The 12,535-nt window shown below is 42.7% G+C and overlaps 1 protein-coding gene across 1 annotated transcript; it reads left to right on the forward strand.

The window, feature by feature from the left end:
- Positions 1 to 3,678: 3,678 nt before the first annotated feature.
- Positions 3,679 to 11,504, forward strand: LOC111972058 (G/T mismatch-specific thymine DNA glycosylase). The gene is made up of 11 exons (XM_023998897.2): positions 3,679 to 3,769; positions 4,269 to 4,334; positions 5,060 to 5,238; positions 5,633 to 5,937; positions 6,326 to 6,395; positions 6,663 to 6,798; positions 6,966 to 7,048; positions 7,148 to 7,242; positions 8,721 to 8,892; positions 9,140 to 9,292; positions 11,039 to 11,504. The coding sequence occupies exons 2-11, from the start codon at positions 4,279 to 4,281 to the stop codon at positions 11,203 to 11,205; spliced, it is 1,416 nt and encodes a 471-aa protein (XP_023854665.1). The 5' UTR covers positions 3,679 to 3,769; positions 4,269 to 4,278; the 3' UTR covers positions 11,206 to 11,504.
- The last annotated feature ends 1,031 nt before the right edge of the window (positions 11,505 to 12,535 follow it).

The following is a 12,535-nucleotide window of genomic DNA, read 5'->3' on the forward strand; positions in this document are numbered from 1 at the left end:
GGCCCTCACCTTCTCATCAATCAGGTTCAGACCACTGGCCATTAGCATCTGCACACGGCCCTCACTACTCATCATCAGGTTTCAGACACTGGCCATTAGCATCTGCCACCACGGCCCTCACCTTCTCATCATCAGGTTTCAGACACTGGCCATTAGCATCTGCACCACGGCCCTCACCTTCTCATCATCAGGTTTCAGACCACTGGCCATTAGCATCTGCCACGGCCCTCACCTTCTCATCATCTGGTTTCAGACCACTGGCCATTAGCATCTGCACCACGGCCCTCACCTTCTGCATCACAGGTTTCAGACCACTGGCCATACATGTGACCAATGTACTTTATCTCTGTCGTTACCCCATTTTACATTTCTTCCTGTTTAGTTTTAGATTGTACCTGCTCGCTCTCTGTAGCAGCTTGACCAGTCTGCGGTCATGTTCATCCTTAGTTTCACCCCAGACCAACAAATCATCGATGACGTCGACTACTCCATCCAGGGCCTTCAATTATCTGTGCCACGGATCTCTGAACACCTCAGACGCAGATGAGACACCAAAGGGTAAACGCAACATTCAGAGTCAGATTGTTTAATAGTCACATGTACAGGGTTGCAGGTGTGATTGCAGGGTACAGTGAACATCTTCAGCTTGGAGCTCCAACATGCAGGACTAAAGTGAAATAGAATAATGACAATGGTCCTAAATAGAAYTGAACTAGAACTATTGGGCATGTTGAAGTTACAGATCTCGGAACTTCTCGAAGTAAAGTTTAATCTGTCAGAACTCTTGGTTCGCGGCCAATACAGAGAATATCTTTGCGTTTGGCATGTTGGATACAACTTCCTCAAGAGTGAGCAGTGGGTAGTGTTCCTGTTTGATCGCTTTGTTTATATWAAAAAAATGTATTTAACTTGTAGTCTTCCGTCTAATGTATTTTGCGTTATATGTCGGACCACAGTAAGACTAGCGGTCGACATTGGCTAATGAGGATCCTAATAAATCACATCAAATCTATACATATCCGGATCGTGTTAGGTTTGTCCACAGTGACCATACTACTAACCCACCATACTACTATCCCAGTCTGTCAGTTTTGTCTGCTTAGTGATTCCCTTCCATGTGTCCGTTCTGTTTAGTTCCTCARCGATCTTGTCTTTGAGAGGAACTGGAACCTTTCTCGGGGTGTGTTCGACTGGTGGGTCTAACTGTATATGACGTGGTCCTGGCATGCACCCTAGACCAGAAAACAGATCCTCAAAGTCTTTCAGTATGTCAATGTCTTTGACATCATGTGTTCTCTTCACCATGCTTAGTTTTTGACATTGCTGGAGCATCTCTTTCAATAATCTGTAACTCAAMTTTGTGTGTCTGTACACACCGATTCCTGACCCAACAGCGACATCTGCTGGCCAGAATAGGTAAGCAGTTTTCAGTTGGACCGCTTCAACTTTTCTCTGTCCAAGCGAGTTGAAGATATTACTTTGCACACAGCACCAGTGTCAAGCTTGTATGTTACATCTTAGTTGTTTATTCTCAGTCCATTTATTTTTGTCACTGTCCATATCTACTGACAACCTGGTTCGAATCTTGGCTGTATCACAACCGGACGTAATTGGGAGTCCCAGGTTGGCGCACAATTGGCCCAGCGCCGTCCGGGTTTGGCCGATGTAGGCCATCATTGCAAAAAATAATTAGTTATTAACTGTCTTGCCTAGTTAAAAAAAAAGGTTAAATTTAAACAAAACAAAAAAAAATATATATCTGCAGCGACAGCTTCAATGTGTTTTAATTTTCCAGTCAACTCAACTTCAACTGTGCCTAGGAACATACTGTCACTCTCCTCACTCTGCTCAACTGTGTGCATTATCCTCGGTTGGCTCTGTGATTCTTCTTTTGGCAGGATTTACATACTTGACCATAGGCTGGGCATTTTCTGTGCTCATGCTTGTGTAGCGTGGTTTGTTCTGCGTTGTGTACTTTTAATTAGGACGCTGCCACAACTGAAGGTCTGCTAGTTGAATTATTTTTATTTGCCCTGCACACGAAGAGACAACACACATTATGTTAGCCCTTGGCGCAGTCATAGCTCTCAGGCACCTGACATGGACACTCACTCAAACACTGTCCCAAGTACTCACAAGTTACAATAGATACCCTAGTTAGCGAGCTTTATGAAACTTGTTAACATAAATCTTTATATTATCCACATTGTAACAAACTTATAGTAGCATAACAGTACATTGTGTAACATTATGACGGTTTTATATTAAACAATTTCAGCGCCAAGTGTAACGGATGTGAAATGGCTAGCTAGTTAGCGGGTACGCGCTAGTAGCGTTTCAATCAGTTACGTCACTTGCTYTGAAACGTATTAGTAGTGTTACCCCTTGCTCTGCAAGGGCCGCGGCTTTTGTGGAGCGATGGGTAACGACGCTTYGTGGGYGACTGTTGTTGATGTGTGCAGAGGGTCCCTGGTTCGCGCCCGKGTCGGGGCGAGGGGACGTACTAAAGTTATACTGTTACATTGATGCTGTTGACCCGGATCACTGGTTGCTGCGGAAAAGGAGGAGGTYGAAAGGGGGGTGAGTGTAACGGATGTGAAATGGCTAGCTAGTTAGCCATGCCACTCGCAGTCAGAAACAATTAAAACTTTTGTATCCAAATCTTCCAGTCTTCAGACAAAAATGTCCTTGTAGATGTAACGGATGTGAAATGGCTAGCTAGTTAGCGGGTACGCGCTACTAGCATTTCAATCAGTTACGTCATTTGCTCTGAGACTTAAGTAGGGTTGCCCCTTGCACTGCAAGGGCCGCGGCCTTTGTGGAGCGATGGGTAACGATGCTTCGTGGGCGACCGTTGTTGATGTGTGCAGAAGGTCCCTGGTTCGCGCCCGTGTCGGGGCGAGGGGACGGTTTAAAGTTATACTGTTACATAGACACAAGCTAGATGTTGGTTGTAACAGAGCCATCTTCTATTTTTCGCGGTTTATTCTGACACCATGTTATTACAATATTAATGAGCTGGACAACAAAGATCTGTCTAGAACTCTCCAGTTTACTGAAGTACAGTCTGCATACACATTAGTCATGTCACTCATTTTCAGCTACATGTATAGTACATCACAGGCACAAAGGTCTCTGAGCGTTTGCTGGTGAACAGTAGCTGACAGTGTCGGGTAGAAAAGTACTGTATCTCCAAAGTTATAAAAAATCTTTAGTATTTCTGCCCCTGGCTGCTTACCACAGGGTCATTGCTATCCTGGTTCCTTTGGACGTCACTACCCCGCATTGAATATGAAATGTAAAGTGGTTATGGTAGGGACAAACATATTTATAGCCCCTTCTGTTTGTGTTAGGGACGTCCCAATGAATCCGGATAACACTGACACTTGCCACAGAGGCTTGTAGCCAAAGAAAACAACCTCGGGAATTTAAATGTCCGTTGAGCAAACCAACGCTAAAATGGGGGAGAGAGGCTTGGAAAATGTGTAAATTATGCAAAAAAATGTTTTTGCAGTTTATATGATATTACCATACATTCCTGATATCAATACAACATTTGATATACACTAAACCTTTACTATGCATTTCAGGAGAAGAACGTTTAACTTAACCCCCCCCACCATTATCATGTTGGTATCTTCCCATGTCAAAGTTGACGTGCTTTACTGTCATGTCTTTGTTGCTTCAATGCTAGCAAGTCCAGCGCCAAAGTGATTGAGCACAATCGTTTTTAAGAAAGAAAAAACAAATTCAACCATTTCTGTAATAGGTATGTATGCATTTGATTAATTACATATAATTTGTATTCATTTGACAACGAACCAGCTCATTGCTAGCTAGCAAAGTTAGCAAGTCATTCATCCATGCTAATTAGCGAAATAGCTAGCTTGCTTACACAGTTAGCTAACGTTAACCAGCGAATAGCTATGCTATCTTGACTAACCATAATGATTTAATACGCCAAATCCAGTGGGTTAGCCAACATTGATGTTGATTTAAAGTATACTATAGACGAAGTCGGAGTTAGAATGTGTGTAGACTGTTTACTTTGTTGACAAAGCAGCGCTGGTTGTCTGCTAACGTAAGCTAGCTAGCTAGCTAGCTGCCAAAGCGCCTCTACTTGTCTAGGACAAATATCCTTTTTGAGTTCTCTCCCCGATACACTGTTGCTAATTCTACAAAGCCAGGCAGTTTACAAGAATGATATGCTATATCCAAATCAGAATATTAATGTCTCATCAACATGAATATTGATCTATCTAACAAAGTAAATCCAAGATGGAAGAAAAGCTGTATGGATCAGTGCCTGTCCCCTCGGAATATCTTCAACAGTGGTGAGTTCTTACCCCGTCAAAAAAARRARSCCMRGRMMWTTTTGAACGAACACCCTCCCCCTGAATGGCAAAATGTTATGAATCTGAAATAACAGCATGTTTTTGTTTTGTTTGCATCTGATGGATTGTGCTATCTGAATCACCTAAATGCTTTGAATTGAGTTTACCACAGAACGACCTGTCTTTACTTGTAAGCCTAGATAATTGTGAGAATGAATTATGAGAACGAATTGTGCAATTGATACTATCAAGACAGTTATGATAAAAGTGTGTGTGTGTGTGTGTGTGTGTGTGTGTACACACCAGACGATGCTGGGCCAATTTTGCGCCAACACACACACACACACACATATATATATATATATATATTATACACACACACCACATCACATATAGACTGACTTTCCAGTCCAGTTCAGCCTCATCTAGGAAACTTTCAACATGCAGGTGGTATAGGCAATAACAGGTTGCTTCTATGCTGTAGAAGCTGTGTCTAATGTAAGCTACCTCGTGAATATGGTGGAGGTAGGCCTACCTTTTACCTTGTCTGGACCTTCTGGTACTTTTGAGGAGTCTGGGATTCTGAATGTCCTCGAGGGCATGGTGTATTTGTTTTACAGGACTCACAAATATATTTACAATATTAATACTGGGGCTCTCACTGCAATATATTTTGCCTGTAGAATTAATACTGGGGGTCCTTTTCTTTTGTCTTCCTTGTACAGGATTCAGTCAGCTCAACAGCTTCAGGCTCTGCAGGGCCAGTATCCGGGCATCAACCATCACCACAGTCCTCACCCTCACTACACAGAGGAACCAAGAGAGGAGAGAGTCATGGCACATGCACATATGGCTGTCAATGATGAGCTCATGGCTCAGCAAGAACCTGCCAACTTAGCGAAAGGTACCCTGCTTCTTCATTCCCACAGAGCTGTATTCAATAACAATAAGGACATGATCCTCAATGTATTGCTGGCCCAATGGATTTGAAGTTGATTAATTTGTGGGAGAAGTGTTCTTTTTGATGCATTTCCCCACAGATTAAAAACAAATGTAAAACAAGTGTAACTCTGTTGTTGTTTGTGTGGAACTGCTGTATGTTTGTTTGTGTAACTCTGTGTTGTTTTTTTGTCGCACTGCTTTGCTTTATCTTGGCCAGGTCGCAGTTGTAAATGAGAACTTGTTCTCAACTGGCCTACCAGGTTAAATAAAGGTGAAGGGGGAAAAAAATGCCTCATCAACAAATTGTTGGGAAGGTTAACAGCAAGGTGATTGGGAGTTCTCTCTACCTCTTGCAGCTCCAGCGAAAAAGCGAGGGAGAACGGCACAACCAAAGGAACCCAAGCCACCCAAAATGCCCAAGCCACCCAAGGAGCCCAAGGCCAAACCGGGCCCCAAGCCACCCAAGGAGCCCAAGGCCAAACCGGGCCCCAAGCCCAAGAAAGGCAAGGAGGGTCAAGAGGCTGACGGCACGCAGGAGAAGATGGACGAGACCGTCCAGAAGGTCAGGAAGAAACGAGACCGATTCAAGGGCATGACGGAGGATGAGGTCATGAGCAGAACTCTGACTGACATCCTTGACTACAACTTGGACTATGTCATTGTGAGTTCTACCTTTTTGTCACTTTATGCCAGACATTATTATTAATGATATGAGACTGAAAATTGAGCTACCTTGATTTGTCCAATAAGAAATACTAATTTGTTTCCAGCTGCAAAAGGTTTTCTGTTGCGAGCCCTAACGCAGTGTTTCCCAAGACTGGTCCTCCAGTACCCCCAACAGTACACAGTTTTATTGTAACCCTGGACAAGCACACCTGATTCAACTWGTCAACTAATCATCAAGCCCTCAACGAGTTGAATGAGGTGTGTTTGTCAAGGGCTACAATTAAACTGTGCACTGTTGTGGGTACTGTAGAACCAGTGTTGGGAAACACTGCCCTAATGAACACAACCCAGTAGCATGATGTGAATCTCTCTCTCTGTTCTAGATTGGAATCAACCCAGGTCTGGTGGCAGCCTATGTTGGACGATGGTTCCCTGGCCCTGGAAACCATTTCTGTAAGTTGCTTTAGTAGATATTTAGTCTTGATTTGGTGTGAACAGCTGTCAGGAACTCTTATTTTGAAAATATCTTCCTTCTATTTTTAGTCTGCGCTTTCATTACCTCGACACCGTTTATGAATCAACCGAAATTGCAAAACTTTAAATTCAAGGCATCTTAACTGCACTGTTTTCCTATGCTTAGGGAGCAGAGCATTACACAGTTGACCTCAATTTCAGAATAATAATGGTACGACAAATTTAATGAAAACTTGTCCTCATCAGGGAAGTGCCTGTTCTTGTCTGGATTCACTGATGAGCAGCTCAACCACATGAGCGACACCAGCCTGCCAGCGAAATATAAGATCGGTTTCACCAACATGGTGGCAAGGACAACGCCCGGAAGCAAAGACCTTTCAACGTAAGCTTAGGAAGAAAATAATCAAATACCTAAAGTCAGTCAGCAATGTGCTGAGAAAAGACGAGTGAGACAATACAGAGTAAATGTCAACCAGTGGCCACACAGCAAACTGTATTCACATATAGATGGAATACAATGTTTGACTCGCATCTTATGTTAATTCACAGTAAAGAGCTACGTGAGGGTGCCTTAATTCTTGTCGAAAAGCTGAAGAAGTTCAAGCCTCTCATTGCTGTTTTCAATGGAAAATGTAAGTAGCCACAAAAACCCTGCTAGAGAGGAGAAAATGTCAGTTGCAAGACCTTTCCATTGAAATTCCATATTAAGCGTTGAAATTGTTTATTTTCAGGTATCTATGAAATGTTCTGCAGAGAGATGTTTGGAAAAAAGCCCAAGAAACTTGACTTTGGTCTGCAGCCACACAAGATACCTGACTGTGAAGTGGTAAGGGCTCTACTTCCTGGTAGTCTGATGTGGTAAGGGCTCTGCTTCCTGGTAGTCTGATGTGGTGCTCGGTTACCTGGTAGTCTGATGTGGTGCTCTGTTACCTGGTAGTCTGATGTGGTGCTCTGTTACCTGGTAGTCTGATGTATAAGACTTCCTGTTCGTGGTTTATTGGGGGTGTGGCGTTCAGTTATTTTTGGCCACCCATCCCATGAAAGTGAATGTCATTCCAGTGCACTGCTTGCTTTGAATTCTATATGATGGTGCATGTTTAGGTTAAAACACTGACAAGTAGAGAGTAATATCTTAATTTTTCTTTGGCGCAATCTGATTGGGTGGGCCTGACTCCCCAGTGGGTTGGCCCAGGCTTGTGCGGGTGATTATTAACCTCCAAGAGTTGATTGACGCACCGGTGCGTCATAGTAACATAAAACAATGGCCATCTAAATCAGTTAGTTTAAGGTAGAAATCTATTATTTGGATGCGTCTCAATCCACCACATCCGCCGATGTGGAACTTCTGCATCCGCGGTAAAAGGTGGCAGAGCTAGAGTGGTGTTTGTCAGACCATGAGACGTCCCGAAAATCACTTCTCACCAAAACGTATGTAGCATATTACTACCACTGTGTGTCAGGGGACTAGTCTGAAGTCGGTACAGTCGATGTGCCAACTTTTTATTTGTAGCGTCCAAACCATTTGGGTTACTAATGTGACCCCACTGTGGAAAGGGGAGATTCTCACGAACACGWTGGTGTTCTCCGTTTTGCTCTATGACCCCCACAAGTGTCACGGGACTCGTCTGAAGGTAACCTGGTACCAGTTTTTTATTTTTTTTTATTTTAAAAGAATGGAAGTATCAATCAAATCAATTACATTTATTTATAAAGCCCTTTTTACACCAGCAGATGTCAGTGCTTATAAAGAAACCCAGCCTAAAACCCCAAACAGCAAGCAATGCCGATGTAGAAGCACGGTGGCTAGGAAAAACTCCCTAGAAAGGCAGGAACCTAGGAAGAAACCTAGAGAGGAACCGGGCTCTGAGGGGTGGCCAGTCCTCTTCTGGCTGTACCGGGTGGAGATTGAAGGTACCCAAAAAAAAGGGGTTAAATATGTAACAACAAAAATATAACAACAAAAATATTTCCTGAGCTTATATCTCTTAGATATAGGACAAACACTTCAAAACCTTATTCCTTATGATACATTTTTTGACTGTCTTTTTTTGCCGCTTTATGAATGTGTTATTCAATTAGTTTCTCTGGCATATAGTAGTTCAAGCCAAAATCTATAATTTATCATTTTTTTTTTTTAACTAAAGTGGTCCTAAAATGTAAAATCAAATTGCTAAATGATCCATATTCCACATGTCGGCCTAGACTTTTTAAAGAATGAGCTATGATCATTGGGCATACAGAGGAAGTACAGTACCATTCCCCTTTTTGAAATGACACCGTATAACCCTGCCCTCTCCCCTACAGGCGTTGTATCTGATGCCGTCGTCCAGTGCCCGCTGTGCCCAGTTCCCCCGTGCCCAGGACAAAGTACACTTCTACATCAAGCTGAGGGAATTAAGGGACCAGCTCAAGGGCGTGGCCAGAACAGACGACATTCAGGAGTTGGAGTACACCTTTGACCTGGGATTGGCCAAGGGTAAGAGAACGTACTGCAGAGTGCTCCGAGTATTCAATTACATGAAAGTACATAGTTAACATCAAATGTAAATTATTATTAAAAAGGTACAATTTTGAAATGAAAAGCCATCACAGTTCTGCCCAGTCTTATGCCCTTGTTGTTCATCTGAATGAGCTGTATGAGAACAGTCTTGTTCACCAGATGCATGGTAACAGTTTGTTTGTTCCATAGAAATATCTTAAATTTAATTCTGTGTTTTCTACAGAGGACGCCAAGAGGATGGCGATTAAAGAGGAGGCGTACGACCCGGGCTACGAGGCGGCCTTCGGCGGCGCATATGGCGAGGGCGGGCCTGGGCCTGAGGAGGGCCAGAGCAACGGCAACGGTCACTGTAACTTCTCGTCGGCGGAAAACACAGGTCAGCACAGAGATGCCTGGATGGACCATAGACTTAGGATTAGCAGTAACTAGTTCTATGGTATAGGCTCCCCACAGCAGGGTTCTCCCCAGGATTCTTGATACACCCCACTGCTGAGTACGGCGCCCCTCTTAACTCAATATCTTTTCATTTTTTAACACCTGTAACTGTCATTATCTGCAATCCTAGAGCAACAACAACAAAATGGCCTGAGATGATAACATAAAGTAATGATTCTGTTCCATTCTTTGGGGAGAACCCTGCCACAGGACACTCGTCTTTTAAAAATGGCAGTTAACACAAATTACAAAAGTATTTAAGCAACCTCACCTTGAAATGAGTAGATTCCAGGAGGTATTGTGATCCACACACTGGATGTGTATGTACCCTGAATTCCTCCTCCCTGGACACTGTTACCTGTCTGTGTTGGAGAGCTGTAAGTAAGATGGCTGATATTCTAGCCAGCCCTTCAGAAGGCAACGGTGAAGTGCCATATTGTGCATTCCTGTCCAAGCTGTTCAGATGTTTAGGAGTGTCTAGGRGTTGATGTGGAATGCAGGGATAGTATACTATACAACACAGTCACATTGCTGTTGGCCACAGTAAACAAGACTGAATGATGTTGCGAATCCAACTAGCCAGCCTATAGAATATTTTGAATCTCACTATGTCGAGCTAACTAACTGGTACATAACCTGATATTAATGAGTCATTCATATTAAAGACTAGGGTTTTTCCTACCATTATACACTTTCTGTACCATACCGGGATATACGGTATTATTTTAAGGGACACTATTTGTGATGATTTTTTGTTTTATTTTACGCACAAAACAATTTARGCATCATGGATCTTGATCCAGGAAGGGGTTGAATATCTCTGCTGTAACCAAGAAGCTTGATCTTACCACCTAGCCACTTAGCTAGCAAGTTAGCAAAACCAAATGCATAGCTGGAGCCCTGAGATGGAWATAATTAGTTTGACACATCTTAGATAGTTAACTTGTAGTTGCAAGCAGTGGCGTAGCACGGGGGGGGGGGGTGAAAATCATACCTTCAGTAATACCTTGGTATACTGTATATCGTCCAAGTCTATTAAAGAGTACGAGGACTGCTGTGGTTTGTAATGTACCTAGGAGACACATGCCAGAGACTACAGATGAAAAATGAGCTATCCAGCTAAATCTGGTGCAATGACATGTTGTACATGGTCCATGACAAATAAACAATAAACACCAGGGTCCAGGGACAACCGTAGTCAGCCAGCCCAATAAACACTAGTCGGTCCAGGGACAACCGTAGTCAGCCAGCCCAATAAACACTAGGGTCCAGGGACAACCGTAGTCAGCCAGCCCAATAAACACTAGAGTCCAGGGACAACCGTAGTCAGCCAGGCCAATAAACACTAGGGTCCAGGGACAACCGTAGTCAGCCAGGCCAATAAACACTAGGGTCCAGGGACAACCGTAGTCAGCCAGGCCAAGCAGGGCATAGATGCTCAATTGTGACAACAAATGATGTATACAAAACAAGTAGAAGGCCAAAATGAAAGATTCAAACAAAGTCCTCCTCTCACTCTGCAATCACCTGCTAATCACCTGCACCTGTGAACAATCACTAACTTATGTTGCTGTCACTTGCAGCACCTAGTCCGGATGCTGCTGCCCCCTATGTGTGATTTGTAGTGGACGGGTTTATCTATGGCCTAGGTAACATGGTCCAGTCACCTCAGGTTATTTCATTCTAGTTTCAGACGCTGTCGAGAAGGCAGACACTTCCCAACTTCCTGCCGCCGCCGCCGCTGCCACAGAGGGACAACTCCCAGACGGACAGTGGATGATGCAGTCTTTTGCTGATCAGATTCCAGACATTGGTGGCTCTAAAGAGCCCCAGGCATGGGCGGGCAATGTATAAGGAAGGGGATAGGGCTACTGACGAGCCCTATCTGGACGTACAGAGACCTCAACCCACACATCCTTAATCCCCTCCTTCAACAAGACGCTGCACCTCAGTTTGAAGACTCAAATTGTAGCCTTTTCATTTTTTTGTCAAGTTGTATTAGCCATTTTAGGGATTTACATGTTTAACTACTTGATAGATGGAATTTTCTAAATTGATAATTGAGGATTTTTGAATGTTTTATCCTGTTTTGTCATATCATGTGTGTTTTGATTGCCCTCAAGGCGGTCTTAAATATGTGAAATCAGGGACTTGACAATGATTCTTGATTGTCTTTGGAGATAGTCACCTATTTAAACCTTTTGGTTATTTTGTTGTCATACTGTACTTGGCCACAGGACGGAGCAGTAGGTGTAAGCAAAGCGGGACACAGTTCTGATATTACAAATGGCCCTAAATCAGACTTTTACACATGAACAGTCAGTCCCAAATTAACCTGTGGCAAAACACACACTGTATGCTACTGGAAGTCATACATTGTGAAGTTTAGGATTAGCTAGTATTCTAGTTGTATTCATTCTGTGCCTTTTTTTGAGGAGAACAGGTACTGAGTGATATGTGAACAAACTAAACATGGTCAAAAAAAGTGATTCCACAGAGAGATGTTTCAGCARTTTCTTCACAAGCCTTTTTATAGTGGATTTACAACACTGAAGGTGGGTGCTGTTCTCTTGTTGCTTTATAATCTGTATGTTATGTTTAGTATGTTTCTGAACATTTTTGTTCATTAAAGCTAAAATCCTTAAAACTTTACATACATTTTTGGACTTATAAATGATTTATACCCATTGATTCTTGAAGTATATAATTTTTTTAAATAAATGCCTCAGGGGCTTAGTTCAACTGTCGTACCCCACCAGAACCCCAAATATAGGCTTGTTTTACTCCAATGTTTTTAAACAAACACTGTATAGACTCAACATGGTTCAAACTATAATTGTGATATTATGGATGGTCAGTCCTTGCATCCATAGCTCAGTCTATGAATTTGAGTGGAAGTTATAATACTTTAGCATTACAGTCTACATCAGTAGTCGAAGTCTGTAGGCGTGAAGCTACTACAGCATCACAAAGGTTTCTACCGTGAGATGGATTAGGGTTGAAATAGTTGTGGCAGCTACGAGCTACCTCACCTTTTAATTTCCTCACCTTTAAACTATTTTKAATTTCCTTTTATTCTGGACTGGTTTCATTTTTGTGACCAAATGTGGAAATAAATAAAAGTAATTTTGCCAATTTGTGTGAATGGAATTGGTCATACATGCAGTTACTGTACGTAAATCCT

Source organism: Salvelinus sp. IW2-2015, linkage group LG13 (genome assembly GCF_002910315.2).
Source record: "Salvelinus sp. IW2-2015 linkage group LG13, ASM291031v2, whole genome shotgun sequence".
NCBI lineage: Eukaryota > Metazoa > Chordata > Actinopteri > Salmoniformes > Salmonidae > Salvelinus > Salvelinus sp. IW2-2015.

What these genes read in the sequence shown, in the direction of transcription:
- LOC111972058 (XM_023998897.2), top strand. Translation starts at nt 4,279, where the DNA reads ATGGAAGAAAAGCTGTATGGATCAGTGCCTGTCCCCTCGGAATATCTT. An exon ending in TCGGAATATCTTCAACAGTG is followed by an intron (nt 4,335 to 5,059) that starts GTGAGTTCTTAC and finishes TTCCTTGTACAG; the next exon opens with GATTCAGTCAGCTCAACAGC. An exon ending in TGACCTGGGATTGGCCAAGG is followed by an intron (nt 8,893 to 9,139) that starts GTAAGAGAACGT and finishes TGTTTTCTACAG; the next exon opens with AGGACGCCAAGAGGATGGCG.